This window comes from Dermochelys coriacea, chromosome 8 (assembly GCF_009764565.3).
Source record: "Dermochelys coriacea isolate rDerCor1 chromosome 8, rDerCor1.pri.v4, whole genome shotgun sequence".
Classification (NCBI taxonomy): Eukaryota; Metazoa; Chordata; order Testudines; family Dermochelyidae; genus Dermochelys; species Dermochelys coriacea.
This window is the reverse complement of record NC_050075.1, coordinates 50,289,837-50,302,612: the sequence shown is the minus strand read 5'-3', so window position 1 is coordinate 50,302,612 and position 12,776 is coordinate 50,289,837. Positions and strand designations below refer to the sequence as shown.

General features: G+C 43.1%; 1 protein-coding gene across 11 annotated transcripts in view; it reads left to right on the top strand.

Moving 5' to 3' along the window:
• COP1 (COP1 E3 ubiquitin ligase) overlaps positions 1-12,776 on the top strand; it is a 193,889-nt gene that overhangs the window by 134,730 nt on the left and 46,383 nt on the right. For all 11 annotated transcript variants that reach the window (XR_006283104.1, XR_006283103.1, XR_006283101.1 and 8 more), the window contains one exon: positions 3,261-3,378. Coding sequence is in view for 6 of the 11 variants with exons in the window: in XM_043520142.1 (XP_043376077.1) it covers positions 3,261-3,378 (118 nt within the window). In the remaining 5 variants the exon portion in view is untranslated. The remainder of the gene's footprint in view (positions 1-3,260; positions 3,379-12,776) is intronic.

The following is a 12,776-nucleotide window of genomic DNA, read 5'->3' as shown; positions in this document are numbered from 1 at the left end:
GTTAGATGTCACTTATACCTCAAAGCCCAAAACATAGTCTACCTCAAAAGGGAATAGACTGTCTTTGAGCACTTTGAAGAAACATTATTTAATACAATGAACTGGAGTCTGGGACTTTTCCAATAACTGTAGTTGATCTTGGATGCTCTTTTTGCCTTCTGAGGCAATTAAAGGAAAACTGTTGTGTATAGTGTGACCTGGCTCAAAAAACCTGAAGCATTTTTAGAAGTGAACAGCAGGGGAGCTGCTTCCAGTAACATGCAAGTTAACAGAAATTATTAGTGTCTTATTATATCAACCATATAATTTTAACCCAGAATAGGGCACAGCATTTGTATATCTCAGGCAAATCAGACTGCATAAGAAATAAGCTTGGCATTTGAGTGGCATTCAGCATAAGGCTTTGATGGTAGAAAAGTGGATTCAGAGTTGAAATTGATGTAAGTAAGTCTGCTGGTCTGGAGCAAAACCTTTGTGTTCATGCACATCGCAGTATTGTGGCAAAATTCCACAGAGAAACTGTGTAATTACAATGTTTGTGGCTAAGGAAAAAACTAAAGGCAAATAGCAGAGGGTGCTGCAGGTCAGAACTGAAGTGTATTTTATAGAGCTGTATGGAAAACTGAGGTATTACAGTGTGATTTTAAGGGACACAGGCGGAGTTTTTGAAGGGATGTGTGCGAGGAGAGGGAATATTCAGTGTTTTGGGGTGCTGTATTTGGCTTTCTTGTTTAGAAGTGTTACAGAAAGTTCAGTAATGTCTAACCCAAAATAGAGGGGAATGCCAGAAATTTTGCCAGTTGTGGACAATCTCAGTTCATTATAGTTCAATGGGAGAGGCTTCTGCTGGAATATCAGAAATTCTTATTTTTCTCATTTTGCTTGGTTTTAAAGATCTCTGCTTTCTTAGCAGATGGCATTTTTTTTTTCTTGTTTTGTGAAGGTCCATATGGCCTAAAAGAGAGTCTCTTTAATTGTAAAATGTGACCACCTGTTCTGATTTTAATGAATGCAATGAGCTTTAGTCCTGATATATCAGCTTAAAAATAGCTACTTCAGTTTCATAAAAAAAAAACCTTGGTTGGGCACAAATACTGTCACTGCCGAAATAAGCAATTAATAATTAAGTGGCTAATTTTAGAACCCTGTGGCTTTCCTGTTCCCTTGGACTTTCACTGATCCAAGCAGACAGTGATTGATTATCCTGCCAGCACAGATAGGCGCATTGTGCTGGGGCCACTTGGATTGTTTACTGCAGTGTTTAGAAGGTAAGTGCAACTTCACATATTATCTGTGCAAATGGATGCAACCTCCCATCTACATTAATCCAGCTGCTTATTCCATTTCCCTCCCCACCCACACCTCTCCTATCACCACCTAAAGTATGAAATCTGGAGCACTCAGAAGGAATCTTCTGTTTAGATGACTGTCCAGCTGGAGAGGAAGCTAATTCCAAATAAAAATAGCTTTTAAATGGCTTATACAGTAACAAGTTCCTAATGAAAGACCTGTTGGAACCATCCAACTTAAAGTAACTGCAGCCAATTCAGTGTTTCAGAGTTGCCAAATCATGCATGTTTGCCAGAATACAGAACACTTATCATATTTAGGCTGGGATTTTTCGAAGGAGCCAAAGGGAGTTAGGCCCCAAATCCCATTAATGGGACTTGAGCACTTAATTCTGCTAGGCACCTTTGAAAGTTTCTCCCATACTGAGTGAGCTTGGTGCATCATTTCATTCAGAAGCAGACTACAGTATTAAAACTGAAGAAATTACCTGGGGTTTTGATGGATAGCAGGCTAATCTTTGGTTGTAGTAGAAACAATAGTTCTTGAGAGAGAGAGCTGCCAAAGGCAGTCTTTCAAATGGTTTTGAATCCCAGCGGTGGTGGGTGCAATGGTTGAATTTCAGCACAGCAGGGATTGCACTGGAATCTTGTCAAGCAGCTATGTGGTGGAAATCACACAAAGTGACTACTTTTGAGCATTTGCGATATACATGGACAAGAGGATGTGGTTTGAAAAAGATAAGGAAACCTCTCCTTTTACCAAAATACTCTTTCCATGTTGATGTACAGAGAGAAAACGAATCATAAAGGATGTTGGGTATAAAATGACGCGTCACCTGTTTCTTATTTTACTGAAGCTGTGCTTGACAGAACCATCTCTCTAGCCCCAGACAAATGATTTATGTGCTTAGCCAGGTGAAAAGCTGCCTTTGCTTGTTCAATAGCAGTTTTATAACTTTAACCTAATAGGTTTAAATCCAGTTTTCTCTCTAACCACTTAGATTTCCAGACAAACTGGGTATCATTTTTAAGACTGAATATTGTGTTGAAATTCCAAGTGAACACGCAATGTTGTTGTTGTTGAATGTCTCTAACTATTGGCATTAAAATCCATTTAAATTTACTCTTTGTAATAAACCCCAGTTTTGGGGTTTGGGGTGTTTTTTGGGGGGGGAGGTTTGGTTTGTTGGGAGGATGATGAGAGGAGGATCAACCTAAGTTTTCATTTGAGCTCTAGATCTATCACATATCTATGTGGGAATGGGATTTTTGATTCAGTTTCAACCTATGTATAACCTCTTCTCTCCCCATCCTTCTTTTCCCCCGTTTTTAATAATACCGGTCATTGGTTAAATAAAGCTCAGCATAAATAATAGAAAAATGGGGAAGGAAGGAGTTGATTGATCTTGTTGGACTGAAGAGAATGTTTGGTGTGTTGTTGGGTTTGGGTGAGTTGGGTTTTTCCCTACTTTTTCTGAGAATTGACATTTAGCTGCACAGAAATTTTAAAATGTAGTGTTACTTGTGTAGTGATTCCTTTTATGTGGTTATGGCCATGCAGTACATCTGAAATAGTTCTTAAAAGAAGCTAATATCTAGTCTGCTTTCCCTCCTTAGCCAAAATGCCAATTCTCTCTTGATTTGAAATGAAGTTGGAGGGAAGGTGGGAGAGAGAGGAAGCAGAAGTGTAATATGCTAGAGTCCATTTCCAAGTTCAGCAGCAGACTGAGTCTTCAGCCTATCTAAATCCAGTTCAGACTGTTTGCTAAGAAGCTTCACCTAGGACAGAGTCAGGAAAACCTTAGACTGGATTTCTGTGCTTCTTCCTCTACTTTAGTGTCTTGTGACATTGTGTCACGTCTCTTATTTTGAACTGATTGATTGATTAGACATAAGAGAGTGATTATCACAAATATCATTGCCTCCTAACAAGGTCTGCCTCTTTACTCCCTCTTCCCTGTTTGTCTCTAGATCACTGTGTTCACTACTATGATCTTCGCAACACTAAGCAGCCAATCATGGTGTTCAAAGGGCATCGCAAGGCAGTCTCCTATGCAAAGTTTGTGAGTGGAGAAGAAATTGTCTCTGCGTAAGTATTTCCTGTCATGTAGGCTAAAAGCATTACAGTCATAGACTCAGAAAGCTACTAAGGATCATTCTTAACTGTTGTACATACAAGCCTGTGTGGCTGAGTGTATACCACGTACTTGCAAATTGTCATTATGTTAACTAGCAGATTGCTGTGCTTTCTCATATAGCAAGGAGTTTAAGAAAAATGCCAATACAACTGGATTATGGCTTATGATCATGACCCTCCCCCCCCCATTCTGTAATACAGCTGTTTTGGAAGGAGTAGCTGGGTGCCACAGTGTGGTGATATACTGTTCTCCTCCAAAGCCCTGAGTGCAAATTTAACTTGGGTCAGAAATAAAGGAGAGGAGGGGCTAAGTTTAGTGGTCTAATGGACAATAGTCCAAATTGGAAACCATACCACAGTTTCACACATCTTGATTAAACTAGCATTTTCTGCTCTAGAGGCCTAGGGCCAGAACAGAATGGGATGTTTTAAGTCAGTACTGAGGTAGATGTATACTAGTTCAGTACTACAGCATGGAGGATACTGCAGGTCAAAGTAGCTTATAGGCAGAGCTGTGTGATGGAAACTTCCACAGGGCTTTCCAGTGTTGTCTGATTTTAATCAGTTCCATATTCTTCTTATTTTCATTAGCATTACTACTCTCTAAAATGTGCACATTTGTTTGTAGAATTTAAAGCAAATTAATCCCAAGCTTTTGTTGAACTGAATGCTGTGTAGAAATGAAGTATTTTGGAAAAGTGGAAGGCAGGAAATGTTGTAGATGCATGATGACATGGCACATCACACATGGGACACATAAGGACGAAATGGCACTGTCTTGCTTGAGAGCCGGCCATCTGAGAATGCTTATTCCACAACCCCAGGAGGGATACCCCAGGAGGGATAGAGCTGTCAGCCTCTGATAAGGCAACAGCAGGGTTGCGGGGATTGTGCGTGCAGAGCTGGGACATCTTTTTCTGCTGCATGCTGAAATTAATTTATAAAAAGTAGATTGCTTTCATTTTTAGCTTCTCAAAATTTGGGAGAAGAGATGGTAGTAAGGTTTCTGAGTACCAAAGATTAACTGCTTTAATCAAAATATGCATACAAATATAATTCTCTTTATTTCCAACTAAAGTCATTTAATAGATTGTATTGATTTGTTCAGCCTTGTTAAGTTAGGCTTTGACCTCCAGCAGTGTTCAGAACTGCCTAATGTTTAGCAGGGTCCATTGATTATGTTGCTGCTTTACAGAGAGTCTGATTTTGACTGAGCAGTGTATTCAGGATAATTTTTTGAAGAGGATGTGAAGTGGAGGAGTATAAGGTTACAAAAAGAGAGAGATCAGTGTTTTCTTCTTCTCCCTGCTGTGTAGTGGTAGGTAGATTGTTCTTGCATTATGGTGCTCATATCTTGAGCAATGAAAATATGATTAGAGGTTGAGATGAATTTGTTAACATTAAATGCATTCCATCAACAATAGATTTTAACTATTTTTATTTTAATGAACAAGGATTTAGACTGTATGACACTAAAACACAGAGGTTAAGTGCCTATATATTAGGACCTTCCTGATGAGTTGGCTGATAGCACAAGTGAGCAGAAGCAGTCTAGAATTCTGACAGCTTAGGAGCTGGGAAACAATTGTGTTGGTAACTCATAGATGTGGGGTTAGCTAGTCTGTGACTGGTAGCAACCCATAGAAGGTACAAGAACTTGCGTTTTAAAATCAGTAGTAGTAGTAGCTGCCCTAATAGTACAAGGAGCCCCTATATCTCTGGGAGGGCAGACAAAATAAAATTGTAACCCCTCTCTATTTCTAGAAACTACTACAGCACTATACAAATGTGAAAGCGCAGCAAAGGAAAGGGAAATGTCTGACAAGCTCTCTTGGCTAAGGCTTATAAGATTAAAGGAGAATACACGACCTTCTTTGAATGATGGTCCTGATGTGTATTCCACTGTGGGGAGTCGGTGAATTCTTGAAAGCTGCGTCCGTTCTTCTGCTCATGCACCCTCACTCTCCTCATGACTCCAACCGAGGAGATAGAGGGCAGAGTGGACTCTCCAGTTCTTTCTTAACGCCACTTGGCCTGGGTTGGATCCTCCAGTGTGCCAAGAGCTTTGTCTTCCTTTATTCTTCAGTCTGTAAATAGTTTACTCTCTAATTTTAGTTTAGTTAAGTAACTCTCCACTCTGCTCCCCCATATCCCGTTGTGCTTCCAGGCTTCAAAATACCTCCCTCTTCTCCCCCCATATATCTGCCTGATTCAGCAAGGAGTGTACCTCCTGCCACAAGGTTTGACTTGAGAGCGAGGGAATCTACTCCAACAGATCCTCTGTTGAGAGACTTGTCAAGAAGGCAGGGAGCATCCTCATAACCATGAAGCAAATCCTCCAAGTCTACTCCAAATAAGTCAGATACTACCCTGCCTAAGTTGAGCAAGTCTTTCTGCTCAGCCCATGAGGGTACTTAGCATGTCCAAAGTCTTGGGTTATGACAAGAAAACCCACAAATCCAGGGTTCTGTTGCTATCAGACCGCGTGCTGGAAGCAATGGTGCCTCTGGTACCAACTAAACCTAAACACTGGGAACTGATGGCACAGACAAAAAGGCACCATTAGGTGCCTCAGCTACTGACAGTAATAGTTCTACCTTGCCTGACTTTGGAGCAAATTGTAACTGCTCTGGCTCAGTTGGTTCAGGCAGGCAAGACCCCGCACGCTCCAGAGAGAGCAAAGAATTATGCTCCACTTGATGACATCTTTGGTCTCCCAGATCCCCAGTCTCCATTGCCAACAGGTCCTTCCCTCACGAGGGAGGACCTGACTCCACTGGAAGATGCATCTTGTGGGAGGAGTCTGTCTCCCATTCCATCATCCAGTCATGGTTTCCCTCCAGCGGAACTGTCTGTACCCTGATAGATCCAGAATCGGTCCTTTCTTGGGAGACTCTGAACCACCCGATGAACCAGTCTCCTCCTCTGAGGCGTGTCTTTCCAGAAAAGGGAGACTGTCATGGGGTCCACTCACTGTGAGCAGCACCCCCTGCTGGCTGTCATGGGGATTAGCTCTACCCACTTGCACTCTCCTTGTGATGTTCTCTTCTCCTATCTGTCTTGCTCTGCTACCCTGCTCACTCCCAGGACTGAAGCTTTCTCTCTGTGGCTTGGCCCTCTGGCCAGGTCAGTAAAGTCCTCCCCTTCCAGGGAATTCAGTTTTTTTCCAGACTTGCTGTCTGGCTGGTGTCTCCAACACCCTTGCTACTCCACAGTGGCTGATAAAAGAACCCAGGCCCACCCTTTGCAATGGGTTCCAGCCCAGGGACCCTAAACAAGCAGCCACAGTTTGTACAGTTCCACTTCTTGCTGCTGTTTCCCTGGGAGGCTTTCTTTTCTGGGTTTGAGAGCTTCCAACTTGTTCCACTCAGGGAGTGACTGCAGCTTTTCCCAGCAGCCCCCTGTCTGCAGACAGCTACCTGGTTTTATACAGCCCCCTCCTCTTCCTGCACAGGTAAGCCTGTTCCCAATCATGGCGTCCTTATAGCCTAAGGCTCCCCTGCTTGCAGCCTAATTAGCTGATTTGGCCCACCTGGCCTAATTCAGCTCTTTCAAGGCTAGTGTGGGGAGTCCACTCCATCAGAGACCCAGAGCAGTCTGGAACCAGCCTCCACCTCAGCAACTGCCTCGGAATGCCATGGGGACCTTTACAACCACCCTTTGAGCTGGCTTACTGGCCATATTGGGGACTTTGGCACCTGTACCATCCCACAGAATCGACACAGTGCTCTACAGTTTGTCCACATCTCCCCTCCAAACGGATTGTCAGAGCTTCCTCCTGAGCCTGAGGAAGATTGAGCCAGAGCCAGTGGTGCCGATGGTACCAACAAGACCATTCTCATCTCTGGTGAAGCAGTCATTCCAATGTCTCTATCCCTGTCGATGACCGTAAGCAGTTCCAGGGACTGTTACGTAGGGTTTCAGAAGCGCTACAGATCTCCCTTGAGGAAGCTCGGGATCCTCTACATAAACTCCTAGACATCCTCTAATCCTCCAGATCCAGCCAAATAGCACTTCCTGTTAATGAAGATATTTTGGAACCAGATAGAACAATCTGGCATTCCCCAGCCACTTGTGCCCTTACCCCTAAAGGGCAGCAAAATGTTAATTTGTCCTAGCCAGAGGAGTGGAATTTTTCTTTTGAATTGTATTCCTAACTCTCTTGTTGTCCAGGCTGCCACGGAGGGATCTAGACAGGATCACTGTAAATCTACTTCATTTGAGAGAGGGTAAACTACTTGATTTATTGGGAAGGAAAATCCTCACTTCTACTAGCCTTCAGTTCAGAATATCCGGTCAACAAGCACTGATGGCCCGTTATGATCACCTGAACTATTCCTAATTCGTGGCACTCATTGTCTAACTTCTGCAACAGGATAGAGCTCAATTCCAGGCTCTCATTGAGGAAGGCAAGTTGGTTGTCTTCAATCACAGTAGATGTAGCAGATGCATCTTCAAGAGCAATGGCTATTGCCATTGTGATGTGACATGAATTGTGGTTTCATTATTCAGAGTAGCCCAGGGAGGTCCAGAACACCATGGAGGGACCTGCCCTTTGATGAAACTCATCTTTTTAACCAAAAGACACAAGTCCATGTGCATTACAAAGGACTATAGGGCTGCCTTCTGCTCTCTGGGAGTATATGCACCTGCCCCAAAGAGAGAATTCCACAGGCAGCCATACAAGCCAAGACTGGTGGATCAATAATTTTACCTCCAGTGGCCTTATGAGCCACCCCATAAGAAGCAAAAGGGTTCAGAAGTCCCATTTTCCCACACATTCTGTGACAATATCCTCCTCACTAACCTAGCCCCCATCTAAGTAATATTTTTGATGGATTTGGAGTGCTGCAAACCAGTGATGCCACCACCTGCTGATTCCCACACACCCTTTGGAGCTCATTTAGCACTTTTCCCACAACTGGAGTACAATAACAATGGGCACATGTGAGAACTAATAGTCATCCATTCTGGCTATGCAATCAAATTTGCATCCCTGACCCCTCCAAAGTCCCAATTCTCGTACCTTTTCAGGGGCTTTTCTCATGAGGAGATTCACAAACAAGAGGCAGAAGCCCTCTTACTGCAAGGAGCAATAGAGCAGGTACTTAGTACCAAGGAAAGGGTTTTTACTCAACATACTTCCTAGTACCCAAAAAGGAAGAGCAGCTGGAGACCCATCCTCAATCTCTGCATTCTTAACTTCTTTATTTGCAAACTGAAATTTTTCATAGTCACACTGGCATTTATAATCCCATCCCTGGAAAAAGACATGTTGTTTATAGCTCTCAATATGAAGGGCTGGCACTTTCACATGGACATTGACCCCACGCTCGGATGTTTTCTCAGATTCATGGTCGGCCCCAACCATTTTTGATAGAGTGCACCTCTTTGGCCTCACAACCATTCTCAGGGTCTTTACCAAGGTTATCTTACTAGTAGTGGCCAATATCAAACATTGTGGCTTCCCCTACCTTGACGGCTAGCTTCTCATTGCCAAGGTGCCTATGAGTTGCCAACGTCAATGTGTCAATTCTTGTCTCCCCTAGGGGTCATTGTAAATTCAGAAAAGTCTGTCCTCACTCCAATGCAGACTTCAGACTTGATCAGAGGGTCCCTCAATTCAGTCATGGCAATCTGCCAATGGATTTGTTCCAGGTGATGAATGACCTCATAGATGAGATCATGAGCAATTCTTGAACACTAATCAGAATTTCTCTATTGGGATATATGGCTTCATGTACTTATGCCATGCCATTCACCAGATTCTATCTTCATTGTCTGCAAGCATGTCTTCAAACCATGGACCCACCAAACAGTCCATGAGCACCATAGTAACTTGTTTCCACCAAAATAAAATCATCTCTATTGCGGTGGAAGAAGCCTCAGCGGGTATGCATGGGCATTCCCTTCCTTTCCTCCTCACCAGATAGGATGATCATTAAATGCCTCCCTTTGAGACTGGGGAGCTCACATGGACAGCTGCATGTTGTAGGGTACTTGGACAGCCCGAGAAGCCAGGATGTACATTAACATTTTGGAATTATGGACTAAGAGGCTTGCAGAGCCTTTCTCCTATTCATTCAGGATCACCCTATCCTCATAATGTCAGACAGTATAACAACTGTCCTTTTATATCAAAAAGCACAGAGTGAGAGCCATTCCCCTGTATGCAGAAGTGGTCACTCTGTGCAACTGGTGCATCAACAATCAAATCACCCTGTCGGTAGCTTACTTTCCTGGGAATCAAATTGTGGTGGCTGACTCCCACTCATGGTTGATAGCAAAGTGTCTGCTGAGGGAGTTGCATGACTCACTAGTGAACAATGATTTTGCTCCATGGGAACATGTTCACCTCTCAATGAAGAGAAAGTGCAACACATATTCTTCCAGAGGAGCCCTAGCACATCATTCTCAGGCTGATGCTCTCCATCTGTGGTCAGACCGACTATCTGAACTTTGTATTCCCTACCTTACCATTCTTTGTCTTAAAGAAAATTAGTCAGTAAAAGGTATGCGTCATCCTCATCGTCCATAACTGACCCCACAATTTTGGTCCCTGAGTATGTTGTCTTGGTGGTCAATCAACATTCAGTCTTTTCCAGTCTGCTGACCCAGGTGAAAGATGGAATCAAGCATCCCAGCGCTCCAGCACTCTGTCCCAAGGCCTGGATTTTGAATGGGCATCAAGAATGTTTATGCTATCAAGCAGTGCAAACCATCCTTACTAATACAAGAAAAGAGTCCACTAGAAAATGCTACTTAGCCAAGTTGAAGCATTTCTCTTTGTGGGCACAAAAAAAAAAGTATATCCCAAAAGCTGGGAGTATCCCCGCTTATTCTGGACTGTCATCTTTCCCTCAAAACAGCTAGTCTTTCTATTAACTCTTCCAGTCATATGATTCTATGATAGAGACCTTGAGAGGTCATCTTGTCCAGTCCCCTGCACTCGTGGCAGGACTAAGTATTATCTAGACCATCCCTGACCGGTGTTTGTCTAACCTGCTCTTAAAAATCTCCAGTGATGGAGATTCCACAGCCTTCTTAGGCAATTTATTCCAGTGCTTAACCCCCTGACAGTTAGCAAGTTTTTCTTAATGTCCAACCTAAAGCTCCTTTGCTGCAATTTTAGCCCATTGCTTCTTGTCCTATCCTCAGAGGTTAAGAACAACAATTATTTTCCCTCCTCCTTGTAACAACCTTTTATGTACTTGAAAACTGTTATCACGTCCCGTCTGTCTTCTCTTTTCCAGACTAAATAAACCCAATTTTTTTCAGTCTTCCCTCATGGGTCATGTTTTCTAGACCTTTAATCATTTTTGTTGTTGTTGTTCTCTGGACTTTCTCCAATTTGTCCACATCTTTCTTGATATGTGGTGCCCACAATACTCCAGTTGAGGCCTAATTAGCGTGGAGTAGAGCGGAAGAATTACTTCTCGTGTCTTGCTTACAACACTCCTGCTAATACATCCCAGAAGGATGTTCCCTTTTTTTGCAACAGCATTACACTGTTGATTCATATTTAGCTTGGGTCCACTATGACTCTCAGATCCCTTTCCACAGTACTCCTTCCTAGGCAGTAATTTCCCATTTTGTATGTGTGCAACTGATTGTTCCTTCCTAAATGGAGTACTTTGCATTTGTTGTTGTTGAATTTCATCCTATTTACTTCAGACTATTTCTCCAGTTTGTCCAGATCATTTTGAATTCTAATCCTATCCTCCAAAGCACTTGCAACCTCTCCCAGCTTGATATTGTCCATTAACTTTATAAGTATACTCTCTCTATACCATTATCTAAATCATTGATGAAGATTGTGAACAGAACCGGACCCAGAACAGATCCCTGCAGGACCCCACTCATTATGCCCTGCCAGCATGACTGTGAACCACTGATAACTAACTTCTCTGGGAATGGTTTTCCAACCAGTTTTGCACCCACCTTATAGTGGCTCCATCTTTGCATTTCCCTAGTTTGAGAAAGTCATGCGAGACCGTATCAAAAGCTTTACAAACGTCAAGATTTATGGTCCACCTGGCAGCAGTCAGTACATACCACCCACCTTCACATGGTAGCTCAGTTTTCACTGACCCACTGACTACTAGATTCTGAAAGGATCTAATCAGAACCTTTCCACCAGTAAGGAAACCTTCTCCTCAATGGGACTTAACCCTTGTTCTTTTGGTGCTCACTATGTCTCCCTTTGAACCACTAGCTGCATGTTCCATATCTCTCCTATCGATGAATGTTGCATTCCTGGTAGCCATCACCGCAGCTGTGTGGGGGTGCTCAGAGCACTTGTTGGCAGATCCACCTTACACTATATTCCCTAGAGACACAATTTCATTGTGTTTACATCCTAAGTTCACCCCCAAAGTAGTTGGAGTTTCAACTAAACCAGTCAATTCACTTTCCTGTTTTTTCCTGAACCAGAAGCATATGACGAAGAGAGGAGACTTCATTCCCTTGAAATGCGACAATCTTTAGCCTTTTACCTGCAAAGGACATAGCCAATCAGAAAATCACCAAGACTTTTTATCGCCTTAGCCGAAAGAGTCTGAGGTCAAGCTATATCCTCTGAGGATCTCTAAATGGATCTCAGGCTGTATCTCACTCGATCAGCTGTCACATCTTCCTCCCCCTCAGGAGGTGAGGGCTCCTTGTATAGGAGCACAGGCAACGTTAATGGTATTGCTACCTTTACTTTACATTTGCAAAGCAACTTTGTAGAGTTCCGTCTGCACATTTGTGAGACAATTTTCTCCTCCGTTGATGTGCCTTTTGGGACAGTGGTCTTTCAAACGGCTCTGTGACCTGCATCCTCCTCCTTGAGTAGTGCTTGTCAGTCACTCACAGTGGAATACACCTAGGGGCCAGTTCTTGAAGGAGAAGAGAAAGTTACCTTACTGTAACTGAAGATTCTTCTAGATGTGTGGTCCCTGTCTGCATTCCACTACCTGCTCTCTTCCCCTCTGCTTCGGCTCATTCTTGGATTGACCATACAGAAGGAATTGGAGAGGCACTTTGTCTGCTCTGTTTCAGAGTAGCAGCTGTGTTAGTCTGTATTCGCAAAAAGAAAAGGAGTACTTGTGGCACCTTAGAGACTAACAAATTTATTAGAGCATAAGCTTTCGTGAGCTACAGCTAACTTCATTGGATGCATTTGGTGGAAAATACAGTGGGGAGATTTATATACACACAGAGAACATGAAACGATGGGTTTTATCATACACACTGTAAAGAGAGTGATCACTTAAGATGAGCCATCACCAGCAGCAGGGGGGGGAAAGGAGGAAAACCTTTCATGGTGACAAGCAAGGTAGGCTATTTCCAGCAGTTAACAAGAACAT